The sequence below is a fragment of the Mobula hypostoma genome, chromosome 12 (assembly GCF_963921235.1).
Source record: "Mobula hypostoma chromosome 12, sMobHyp1.1, whole genome shotgun sequence".
NCBI lineage: Eukaryota > Metazoa > Chordata > Chondrichthyes > Myliobatiformes > Myliobatidae > Mobula > Mobula hypostoma.
Window position 1 is genome coordinate 20628131 of NC_086108.1, and position 13164 is coordinate 20641294.

The window sequence follows — 13164 nt, forward strand, 5'->3', positions numbered from 1 at the left end:
AGATAGAAACTTCCAAATGTTGACTGAACGAGTTTGTTTGCAGGAAAAGAGTCATCCGACAAGTGGGCTGTTTTTAAAAGTGACACAGGGTGATTTCAGGAAAACCATATTCCTGCTAGAGTTAAAGGCAAGGCTGGCAGAATGATGGAACTTTGCCTGGCAAGGGATATTGAGGCACTGGTCAGAAAAAAGGAAGCATATATTCAGGCATAGGAGCGGAGATTAAACAAATCCCTTAAGGATTATAAGGGATGTAGATGTACACTTAGGAGAGGAATAAGGAGGGCAAAAAAAGACATGAGATAGCACTGACACATAAGACAAAGGAGAATCCTAAGATATTAAGAGCGAAATGGTGACTAGGGAGAAAATAGGTGCACTTAAGGAACAATGCAGTCATCTATGGAGTCATAGGAGATAGATAAAACATTGAATAAATATTGCACACCAAGTTTACTATGTAATGGAAGGTAAGGAATTAAAAGGAAATGAATAATGATGTATTGGAACATATCCACATTACAAAAGGAGGAGATGGCAGTCTTATGGCATATTAGGGTGAATAAATTGCCCAGGCTTGATCAAGTGTATCCTAAGATATTGTGCAAAACAAAGGAAAACATTACAGGTGCTCTAGCAGTAACATGTTAGCCACCCTAATTCACTCACCACTCAACAATACATGGGGTAATTCAAAATAGCCAATTATCCTATCAGCACATTTCTGTAATGTACAATGAAACTGGAAGACCCAGGGAAAATTCATACTATCAAACGGAGAATATGCAAACTCAACTTTCTCAGCTCCAGAGGTCAGAATTGAACCCGGACTGCCAAACCTGAGGTGATAGCTCGACTTGTTGAGTCACTGTGCATCCCATTGTTACTAGTATAAATATTTTGGAGGGGGTAAACTATTAAATCCTGTGTCATAGAATTACCAAGTTTGTTTCTGCTCTTGTAGCCATAGTATTTAAGTGGTTGGTCTCATTCAATTTTTTGGTTCATGGTAACCTACAGACAGATGAAGATTCAGTGATGGCAGTGCCATTGAAAATGATGGCAAGACTGCAGGTTAGTGGAAAAAGAAACAGAAGTAACATTTCCGGTATAAATCCCTTCTTCAAACAGAAACGTTAACTCCCTGTTTCTCTTTCAACCAATGTTGCCTGATCAACTGAGGGCTTCCAGCATTTTTTTTACTTTTTTTCAGATTTTGAGCACTTGGATTTTTAAAAATTTCCATTGGTAAGCCATTTATTGGGGAGGGAGTACACTTTGATAACAATGTCAGCAAAACATCAGCGACAGATTCACACACCTAGTGATATTCCACTGGAAATTGTGGAACTTTCTGCCTGGACTCTTGAAGGAGTGTAGTTTTCCATTACGCTGTCATCCAGCAAGTGCCGGGGTCTTCCATTGGGAAATGTAGCACTTTTAAACTCAGCTGTATTCATCTTGTGTATAAAGCTGTGGGAAAAAGACTATTAATATGGCTCAAATTAACATTCTAAGAATATTGTACTGTTAACATACTGTACAAGACTAAATTAACAATTTACTTATTTTTCACCTCAAAGAAATTTAACATCCCCAAAGATCTCAAAAGATATTTAGAAAAAGGAGACATGCGTGTATACAAATTAGAGTCAAAAATAATTGGCATCAGTATCTCAGTGAAAGGTTTCACAATTATCATACGTGACTATATTTTTATCTAAACTATAACTCAAAACTTTATATTTTTAACTGCACATGAATGCTCTACCAAAACTTCAGAAAGATAAAATGAATGCTTAAAAGTTTTTTTTCTGAACTTTAAGCAATAAGTACATAAAACAATCCATGTCAATCCAAAACAAAAAAAAAACTGAAAAGCAACGTCATAACTGCTTTGAGCAGCACCCAATCAGAGAGATTGGAAGCCTGAGAAGATATAAATCACTCAGGTTTGCTGATTGAGTAGAAAAGGCAGTAACTCATGGCAGTTTGGAACTTTGAGCAGCACTCAATCAGCATTTGGGATTGATTGGCAAGAACAAATTAAAGCAGGAGCAAGTGAAAAAGTCATTGTCAGAGTGTCCATCGTTGGAGTGGACAGAATTTGAATAGGGATTTTGAGGCTTCAGCAAGAAGAGGCTTCAGTGAGAGAAGGCAAAAAAGATGGAGTTAGAGATTCCCGCCCCCAACAGTTTATTGTTTTTTCTTCTTTATAGACAGGACTGGCAGCTCACTATTCCAGGATTCAGGTTCAGTTGTTCTACACACAACAGAGCAGGAGGGATTAAAGGAGGAGGGGTGGTGTTACTAGTCAGGGAAAATGCCATGGAAGTGCTCTGTCAGGACAGACTGGAGAACTCGTCTGGGTGGAATTGAGAAATAAGAGGTATGACCAGGTTAAAGGGGCTATATTACAGACCACTCAAACGTCCGAGGTATTTAAAGAACCAAATTTGCAGAAAGATCACAGACTGTTGCAAGAAACATGAGACTGTTATAGCAACATACATCAAAGTTGCTGGTGAACGCAGCAGGCCAAGCAGCATCTATAGGAAGAGGCACAGTCGACGTTTCAGGCCGAGACCCTTCGTCAGGACTAACTGAAGGAAGAGTGAGTAAGGGATTTGAAAGCTGGAGGGGGAGGGGGAGATGCAAAATGATAGGAGAAGACAGGAGGGGGAGGGATAGAGCCGAGAGCTGGACAGGTGATAGGCAAAAGGGGATACGAGAGGATCATGGGACAGGAGGTCCGGGAAGAAAGACGGGGGGGGGGGAGTGACCCAGAGGATGGGCAAGAGGTATATTCAGAGGGACAGAGGGAGAAAAAGGAGAGTGAGAGAAAGAATGTGTGCATAAAAATGAGTAACAGATGGGGTACGAGGGGGAGGTGGGGCCTTAGCGGAAGTTAGAGAAGTCAATGTTCATGCCATCAGGTTGGAGGCTACCCAGACGGAATATAAGGTGTTGTTCCTCCAACCTGAGTGTGGCTTCATCTTTACAGTAGAGGAGGCCGTGGATAGACATGTCAGAATGGGAATGGGATGTGGAATTAAAATGTGTGGCCACTGGGAGATCCTGCTTTCTCTGGCGGACAAAGCGTAGATGTTCAGCAAAGCGGTCTCCCAGTCTGCGTCGGGTCTCACCAATATATAAAAGGCCACATCGGGAGCACCGGACGCAGTATATCACCCCAGTCGACTCACAGGTGAAGTGATGCCTCACCTGGAAGGACTGTTTGGGGCCCTGAATGGTGGTTATAGCAGGTGATTTTAACTTTCCAGTGTTGACTGGGACTCCAATACTGTAAAAGGACTTCATTGGATAGAGTTTGTCAAATGTGTTCAGGAAAGTTTTCCTAATCAGCACGTCAAAGTCCCAACAAGAGAATTTGTGATACTTGACCTGCTATTAGGCAATGAGACAGGGCAGCTGACATAAATTTTTGCAGGGGAACACTGCATCTAGTGATCACAATGTCATTAGTTTCAAAGTAAGTATGGAAAAAGATAGGTCTAGTCCATGGGTTGAGATTCTAAATTGCAGAAAAGCCAATTTTGATGGTATCAGAAAGGATCTGGCAAGTGTGGATGGGACAGGCTATTTTCTGTCAAAATGTACTTGTAAAGTGGGGGGCCTTCAAAAATGAAATTTTGAGAGTACAAAGCTTGTATGTACTGTCAGAATAAAATGTAAAGAAAACAGGTGTGGGGAACCTTGGTTTTCAGGAGATATTGAGGCCCTGGTTAAAAAAAAATGGAGGTGCATAGCAGGTCGGAACAAATTGGGTTCTTATGGAGTATAAAAAGTACAAGAGAATATTTAAGAAATAAATCAGGAGAACTAAAAGAAGGCATGAGGTTGCCCTAGCAGACAAAGTGAAGGAGAATCCTAAGGGAATCTACAGATATGTTAAGAGCAAAAGGATTGCAAAGGACAAAATTGGTCCTCTGGAAGATCAGAATGGTAATCCATGTATGGAGTCAAAAGAGACAGGAAAGATTTTAAATTTTCTTTTGCATCTGTATTTACTCAGGAGATGGACACAGTCTATAGAGTGATGCAAAGCAGCATCAACTTTATACAGATTACAAACTTTATACAGATTACAGAGGAGGAGGTGTTTGCTATCCTGAAGCAAGTTAGAATGAATAAATCCCCAGGGCCTGAGAAGGTGTTCCCAGACATTCCCTCAGACCCTGTTGGGGTTAAGTGCAGAAATTGCCGGGGCCATAGCAGACATATTTAAATCATCCCTAGCGACAGGTGAGGTACCAGAGGATTGGAGGACAGCCAATGTTGTTCAGCTGTTCAAGAAAGGCTCCAAATATAAACCAGGAAATTATAGACCAGTGAGTCTGACATCAGTAGTGGAAAAGTTACTGGAAGGTATTTGGATAGACAAGGACTGATTAAGGATAGTCAACATGGCTTTGTGCGTGGTAGATCATGTCCAACCAATCTCAGAAATTTTAATGACTAAGTTACCAGGAAAGTTGATGAAGGCAAGGCAGTGGATGTTGTCTACATGGACTTTAGTAAGGCATCTGACAAGGTTCCACATGGGAGGTTGGTTAAGAAGGTTCAGTCACTTGGCATTCAAGATGAGGTAGTAAATTGGATTAGACACTGGCTTTGTGGGAGAAGCCAGAAAGTGGTTGCCTTTCTGACTGGAGGCCTGTGACTGCTGGAGTGCCGCAGGGATCGGTGCTGGGTCTGTTGTTATTTGTCATCTATATCAATGATCTGGATGATCACGTGGTTAACTGGATCAGCAAATTTGTGGATGCTACCAAGATTGGCAGTGTAGTGGACAGCAAGGAAGACTATCATTGCTTGCAGTGGGCTCTGGACCAGTTGGAAAAATGGTCTGAAAAATGGCAGATGGAACTTGAAACAGACAAGCTCAAAGTGTTGCACTTTGGAAGTGAACCATCGGGTACTGAGGAGTGTGCAAGAACAAAGGAATTTTTGAATATAGGAGTATAATTTGTTGTAAGCAGTATCAGAGTTAGAAAGCTTTTGGCATGCTGTTCTTTATAAATCAAAGCACTGAGTACAGGAGATGGGATGTTATGTTGAAGTCGTATAAGACATTGGTGAGGCCTAATTTCAAATACTGTGCGCAGTTTTGGTCAGCAACCTATGGGGAAAGATGTAAATAAGGTCGAAAGAGTACAGAGAAAATTTACAAGGATGTTGCCGGGTCTGGAGGACTTGAATTGTAAGGAAAGGTTGAATAGGTTAGGACTTTATTCCTTGGAACATATAAGATTGAGAGGAGATTTGATAGAGGTATACAAAATTATGAGGGGTATAGACAGGGTAAATGCAAGCAGGCATTTTCCACAGAGGTTGGGTGGGATTACAACCAGAGGTCAAGGGTTAAGGGTGAAAAGTGAAATGTTTAAGGGGAACATGAGTAGAAACTTCTTCACTCAGAGCATCCAGAGAGTATGGATTAAGCTGCCAGCACAAGTGGTACATGCAAGCTCAATTTCAATCTTTAGAAGAAGTTTGGGTAGGTACATGGAATGTAGAGGTCCTGGTGCAGGTCAATGGGAGTAGGCAGTTTAAATGGTTCAGCATAGACTAGATGGAAAGAAAAGCCTGTTTCTGGGCTGTACTTTTCTATGACTCTCTAACCTGAACCAATAAGTTGCTAGGAAGCTTATTTCATTGGAAGCAGTTCTAATCAGTTCTTACTTTTAGAAAACTTGCAGTTATAACTTGATCTTTAAGTCTGGGTAAATGTGTGGTATACTGGTGTTTGAGTTGCAGCTTGAGTAGAGTTGAGTTCACAAAGTTGGCATATATGTAGAGAACCTAAACTTGGAGATGGCGTTTGTGATTATTCGATTGGTTTTAAGTATGAGAACAAAGCAGAAAAATGAAAAACTTCCCTGAATGAATAGGAATAGAATAATAGGTTGCAACAACAAACTTGCACTCATTGACAGTAAGACAAGGAAATAATTGCGAACTTCAGGAAGGGGTGGTCAGGTGAACTCACACTAGTCCTCATTGAGGAGTCAGCAGTGGGAAGTGAACAGCGTCAAGTTCCCATGCTTTAACATCTCAAGGGCATTTATTCTGGGCTCAACACATTGATGTAATCATGAAAAAGACATTGCAGTAACCCTACTTCAATAAGAGTTTGTGGAGATTTGGTATGTCAGCAAAGACATTTGTAAATTTCTACAGATGTACGGTGGAGAGCATTCTAACTTGTTGCATCACAGTCTGGTATGCAGGCTCCAAAGCACAGGATCACTTAAGTTTGCAGAGGGTTATAGATCCAGCTTGTTCCATCCTGGGCACAATCCTCCCTGCCATTGAAGACATGTTTAAGAAGTAGTGCCTCAAGAAGGTGGTATCCATCATTAAAGACCATCACACTGCAGGACATGTCCTTTTTGCATTACCACTGTAGAGAAGGAGGTACAGGAGCCTGAAGACCAACGCTCAATATTTTAGGAACATCTTCTATCTCTTTACTATCAGATTTCTGAATGGTCCATGAATCCATTAACATACCTCATTAATTATCTTTTGCAGTATTTATTTTTGTAATGTATGGTACTTTTTATGTCCTTCACTGTACTGCTGCCACAAAACAACAAATATCGTGACATATATCAGTGAGTATAAACCTGATTCTGAGGTGACTCTGGAGTTAAATATAAACAAACTTGCTGACCTGTTAGCTGAAGGGTAAGGGAAAATTTGTGTTCTATGGGAAGATCATGTAGCTATTCAGAAAATTTGTTCTGACAAACTCTGGCTTTCTTTGGAGAAAGTGGCTGACCAGTGACAGAAATAAAAAACTATGCAAGCTGAGCAAAATTAAGCAATCTTGCATCTATAAGCTAGTTTTTATAATGTTAGTTGATACATGATTATTTTCAAATCCACATTTGAGGCAGAATTTTCAGTAATCTTGGTGTTTAATAAATCTTTATTAACTGCACCCCTCCCTTTCACCAACAAACCAAACCAAATCCTGACCTCCAAATTGCCTCCCTCAATTATCTGGATAGACCATCGTGCAGATTCTTCACAGAAAGAATTATAACTCAGCATAAGGTGTATGAGTACAACTTAATAGATTCCACATTGTTTTCTTAACGTTTCTAATAAGCTTGTTAAATCCTTCTTGGGAGAGATCTAGCATAGTGAGCTACACTAGGAAACAATGAGTCTATTTCATTCCTGGATTATTCAAAGCAGATTGAACATTTTTAAATGGTTTATTTTTTTCAACTTGGCCATTACTTTTTGTAACATTCTCTTGATTCCACCTCCTTCTACTACCCATTGTGTTTTCCCCTATTCTTTCTTCACCTTTCCTGCCTATCACCTCCCTGCCTCCCTTCCCCCACCTCTTTATCTTTCTCCTTACTGGTTCTTCACCTGGAACCTACCAGCCTTCTCCTTCTCACCCTCCACCCACCTTCTTTATAGGGCCTCTGCCCCTTCCCCCTACAGTCCTGACGAAGGGTTCCGGCCCGAAACGTCGACAGATCTTTTCCACGGATGCTGCCCGACCTGCTGAGTTCCTCCAGCGTGTTGTGAGTGTTGTAACATTCTACTCCCTACCAGCACCCATGCCACAATAAGAGATACAATTCTAATGAATTGAAGATGTTATTATTCATATACTAGATTGTAATGTTTTATCTGACTCACTGGTCATTTACTTTTTCTTTCACCTTATCTAACTGCTCCCAACTTATCCAATGTAATTGATGCATTAAAAACACTTCTCCAAGATTTTTTTAAAATTATAAATACTTTATGATTTTGCCTCACTATCTTCCACAACTTCCTATTTGGTAATGATATGTGTTCGCTGTATTCACGTCATTTTTATGACCTGCAGAAATCATACGTAAATTAGCCTGATTGGAAAACAAGAGCACTGACATGCCAAACATGGTTTATTATTGTCACATGTACCAGGATACAGGGGAAAAACTTGTCTTGCATAGTGTTTATACAGTTCAAATTATTTACACTATGTATTAGGGTAGAATAAGGTAAAGTAATAACACTACATAATAATGTGTAAAACTACAGAAAAAGTGCACTGCAGATAAACGATAAAGTGCCAGATCATAGCAGATCATAGTCTGGCTCATGAGCAAAGAGTTCATCCTATCATACAAAAAGTCAGCCAAATATCTGCCCAAAAGAAGTTATAGTCTGTCCATATCCTCAAAAACTGTAAGAATTATGCTTGTGGCTCACCTAGCTCATGAGCAAACACCAATATTTCGAACTATCAAAGTAACACCAGACCATGAAGTAATAGCCCATGATATAATGTTTTTTTGCAAAGCATAGAACAGAACAATCAACATAATGTTTATATTTGCTATTTGCTTCAGAAGACTGAAGATGCTTTGTCTCTTAACAAACTGCCCAGAGTTGGGAAAATAACCAGAAACAATGTGAGGTATATGACAAGAGATAATTCACTAACAATGTGTCTTCTCCCAATTGTTCCTTCAAAGCAATTAAAAAACATTCCATTTCCTACCTCTTTTCTGAAAATGTAATGTTTTATCCCTAAATAATAGATGAAAAGATTACTGACTTGTATCCGAGGCTGTGGGACTTCCTATGTCCATGTGTGAACAGATGCCTGGAAGAAGGTGGAGTCGGTGGTATATTCATTAGGGCTGCCTCTGCTGCCACACTTCGCCGGCTGCTCTGTGGGGATGGTGCGACATCAGGTCCTGAGATTTAAAACAAGGTTAACTCACAAAACTGCATTGTGTGGGTTAAAACTTTTCTTTAACAGGTGTAGCATTAATGTGTTAAAGAACATTTGCAGGCCTCAGAACACAAATCTTGATAATGTTGCATCACTGGAAGGATGTTATAACAAGCAGAATGGCGAAGAATCACAAGAATGAGCAGCCATTGGCACCAAGGCTTTGAAAATAAACACATTTCATTAGAATGGAGGTTGTGGGAAGGTAATCTAAAGATCTTGAGCTGGTAAGATTTCTGCAGGTTAGTGAATGATTAACAAAGAAAATGGTAGTAAGTAATGAGGAATGAAGGAAGAATATTAAAGAACGTAAAGAAGAGTACTTCACATGTAAATTATGTACAGAAGAGATTATGGAGATCATTATAAAGTTATTGAAAATGAAAGTAACTAAGTATTTACAAGTGCATTTACAATAAACATTTTGAAAATAAGAGAAGTGGGGAACTGCATGAATTAGGATTAAAACAGAATGAGCCATTTAAGGAATTAGCAATTATCTAAGTCTAAGACTGGCTGATTCAGGAGTTGAAAACGTTATATTTGCTGCAGGAGTGCATGCCACTCTCAATTTGAAACTATGGCATGATCAAAAGTATGGAAGCTGAGTGGAGAGGCTTTCTCTTCATCTGAGACCATGTGATAAAAAGTAACATCACATTCAGTTGGTAAATTTTAAGAGCATAAGATACAAAATATACTTCCAACAGCATAAAGTAGTTTGGAATTTTTGGTGAGCTGATACAAATACAGATGAGTTTTTGGATGCTTGTTATCAGAGCTGGAGAACCAACAGATACATTTTTTTTCAGTTGCTACATCTTTTTTATATCAATAAGAAACATTATTCTCAGAAGCTTTGTTTAAGTGATAACAAGAGGACCAGTTTGCCTTGTGCTGGGGCAGTGACTGTCACAAATACTCTATTCCCAGTGGCTCCTGAAACAACTGAAAATTAATTTAATGAGATATATTTTACATTCGATTTCCCAGGCGCCATTTTCAAATAGGATACTTTATTATCAAAAAATATTAGCACATTAATAAATCATGACTATGAACGATCCAGCCAATATAAAATACTTAGGTCTAATGAACATCTAAGACAATTTACTATTGGAATAATGGTATAGCTTATGGTCCTTGCACTCTTTTGAAAGGACTGAATGGTCGGAGGATGGTGTATATGCATGGCTGATACAAACTAAATTTGGCAGAAATTAAATTATGAAAATTTAAACATATGATCTTTTGATTAGATTCACATGGGATGTGCAAACTTAGGTGAACAAAAGAAATCAATAATGTTTGACCTGTCAATACATTGGACTGGGATTCTGTGCTTTCAGCAGTTATAATTAAAACACCACCAACATATATCCCTGGTCATATTCAGGTAAATATTAGTATCCAGGTTTCCTTGTTAATTTGGCAATGAATAGGGTTTATGTTGAATAGTTGCTCTGATTAAAAGAAGTAATAAAAATCATTACTGCAGGTTCATGAGAAAAAAGGATTTTCAATGATTCACTAAAGTGGCAGTGCACTGGTTTCTTTTATTTTTTTAGGATCTCACGCTCTGAATTTTTAGTAATTGAATAACTGAAAATTCAACTCTTATGGAAATAAATACCACTCAGCGTTTCCCATAACATTTTGACTTACATACCTGAAATTATGATTCATTTGTAAAATGGTAAACTATGAACAAAAGATTTAAAAAATATTTATATTGAAACAGTTCAAATGACATCCACTCTTATGTCTCCTCCAGCAGTTTGAATGCTGACAACATAGTCGAAGTTTCATAGTTTCAGTCGAAGCAAGCAGCTGAAGAAGCGAGTGGAAGAAATGGGGTAGAAAAAGTCATTTTTTTTAACACTGCTCAGGGAGAAGGGTCTGCACTGCGCAGGCGCGTGACATAGCGCGCCAAGGTTTAAAAAGAGAAAATTTCAATGGTTCTTGTTTCAGTCGAAGCAAGCAGCTGAAGAAGCGAGTGAAGAAATTGGGTAGAAAAAGTCGTTTTTTTTTAAACACTGCTCGGGGAGAAGGGTCTGCACTGCACAGGCGCGTGACGTAACGCGCCAAGGTTTAAAAGCAGACCACCATATACAGCGGCCTTCGTTGTAGCGGCCATTGTCGGAGTGGACTGAGTCAGAGTGGGACGGCTTTGGCTCAACAGGCTTCAGCGAGAACAGGCAGAGGCTAAGGTAGGTTCCGGTAAGTTTTTTGTTCAGATTGTCTAGCGTAGAGAGAATGCCAGGCAGGATGTTGGAATGCTCCTCTTGCAGGATGTGGGAAGTCAGGGAGCCCTCCGGTGTCCCTGACAACGACACCTGCAAGAAGTGCATCCAGCTGCAGCTCCTAACAAACCGTGTTAGGGAACTGGAGCAGGAGCTGGATGACCTGCAGATCATTCGGGAGAATGAGGAGATTATAGATAGTAGCTACAGGGAGGTGGTTACACCAAAGGAGCCGAGCACAGGAAATTGGGTCATTGTCAGGCGAGGGAAGAGGAAAGGGCAGGCAGAGCAGGGTTCCCCTGTGGCTATTCCCCTAACAACAAGTATACCGCATTGGACACTGTTGTGGGGAATGACTTACCTGGGACAAGCTGCAGTAGCCGGATCTCTGGCACTGAGTCTGGCTCTGCAGTGCAGAAGGGAGGGGGGAAAAGAGGAGAGCGGTAGTGATAGGGGACTCGATAGTTAGAGGTGCAGATAGGAGGTTCTGTGGTCGTGACAGAGAATCCAGGATGGTTTGTTTCCTCCCGGGTGCCAGGGTCAAGGATGTCTCTGATCGATTGCATGACATTCTGAAGTGGGAGGGTGATCAGCCAGATGTCGTGGTGCACAGCGGTGCCAATGACATAGCAAGGAAGAGTGAGGAGGTCCTGGAGAGTGAGTATAGAGAGTTTGGTAGGAAGTTGAAAAGCAGGACCTCGAGGGTGGTAATCTCAGGATTGCTACCTGTGCTACGTGTCAGTGAGGGTAGGAATAGGATGCTCTGGAGGATGAACAAGTGGCTGAGGAACCGGTGTAGGGGGCAGGGTTTCAGATTTCAAGATAATTGGGACCTCTTCAGGGGCAGGTGGGACCTGTACAAGAGAGACGGGTTACACTTGAACTACAGGGGGACCAATATCCTTTCAAGGAGGTTTGTTAGTGCTATTGGGGAGGCTTTAAACTAGATTTGCAGGGGTATGGGAACCAGAGAGCCAGAGCTGACAGTGTGGCTGGGGTGAAAATAAATGTTGTTAGAAGTTCAAGCAAATCCACTAATAGAAAGGTTGTGAGTGGTGGTAAAAATCTTCTGAGATGTATATATTTCAATGCTAGGAGTATTGCAGGGAAGGAGGATGAGTTGAGAGCGTGGATTGACACGTGGAATTATGACGTTATAGCAATTAGTGAAACTTAGCTACAGGAGGGGCAGGACTGGCAGCTTAATATTCCAGGGTTCCAATGTTTCAGATGTGATCGAGGCAGAGGAATGAAAGGTGGGGGAGTAGCATTGCTTGTTAGGGAAAATATTACAGCAGTGCTCAGGCAGGACAGATTAGAGGGCTTGTCTACTGAGTCCTTATGGGTGGAGCTGAGAAACAGGAAAGATATGGCCACATTAGTGGGATTGTATTACAGACCACCCAATAGTCAATGAGAATTGGAAGAGCAAATCTGCAGGGAGATAGCAGGCAACTGCAGGAAACATGAAGTTGTGGTGGTAGGGGATTTTAATTTTCCATATATTGATTGGGACTCCCATACTGTTAGGGGTCTAGATGGTTTAGAGTTTGTAAAATGTGTTCAGGAAAGTTTTCTAAATCAATATATAGAGGGACCAACTAGAGGGGATACAATATTGGATCTCCTGTTAGGAAATGAGTTAGGACAAGTGACGGAAGTCTGTGTAGGGGAGCACTTTGGTTCCAGTGATCATAACACCATTAGTTTCAATTTGATCATGGACAAGGATAGATCTGGTCCTAGGGTTGAGGTTCTTAACTGGAAGAAGGCCAAATTTGAAGAAATGAGAAAGGATCTAAAAAGCGTGGATTGGGACAGGTTGTCCTCTGGCAAGGATGTGATCAGTAGGAGGGAAGCCTTTAAAGGAGAAATTTTGAGAGTGCAGAGCTTGTATGTTCCTGTCAGGATTAAAGGCAAAGTGAATAGGAATAAGGAACCTTGGTTCTCAAGGGATATTGCAACTCTGATAAAGAAGAAGAGGGAGTTGTATGACATATATAGGAATCAGGGAGTAAATCAGGTGCTTGAGGAGTATAAGAAGTGCAAGAAAATACTTAAGAAAGAAATCAGGAGTGCTAAAAGAAGACATGAGGTTACCTTGGCAGTCAAAGTGAAGGATAATCCAAAGAGCTTTTACAG

The 13164-nt window shown here is 40.6% G+C and overlaps 1 protein-coding gene across 9 annotated transcripts in view; it reads right to left on the reverse strand.

Moving 5' to 3' along the window:
* The window catches only part of ralgps2 (Ral GEF with PH domain and SH3 binding motif 2), a 566060-nt gene that overhangs the window by 109070 nt on the left and 443826 nt on the right, over positions 1 to 13164 (reverse strand). For all 9 annotated transcript variants that reach the window (XM_063063724.1, XM_063063722.1, XM_063063726.1 and 6 more), the window contains 2 exons: positions 8600 to 8741; positions 1322 to 1473 (listed from right to left, as the gene is read on the reverse strand). In XM_063063724.1, coding sequence (XP_062919794.1) covers positions 1322 to 1473; positions 8600 to 8741 — 294 coding nt within the window. The remainder of the gene's footprint in view (positions 1 to 1321; positions 1474 to 8599; positions 8742 to 13164) is intronic.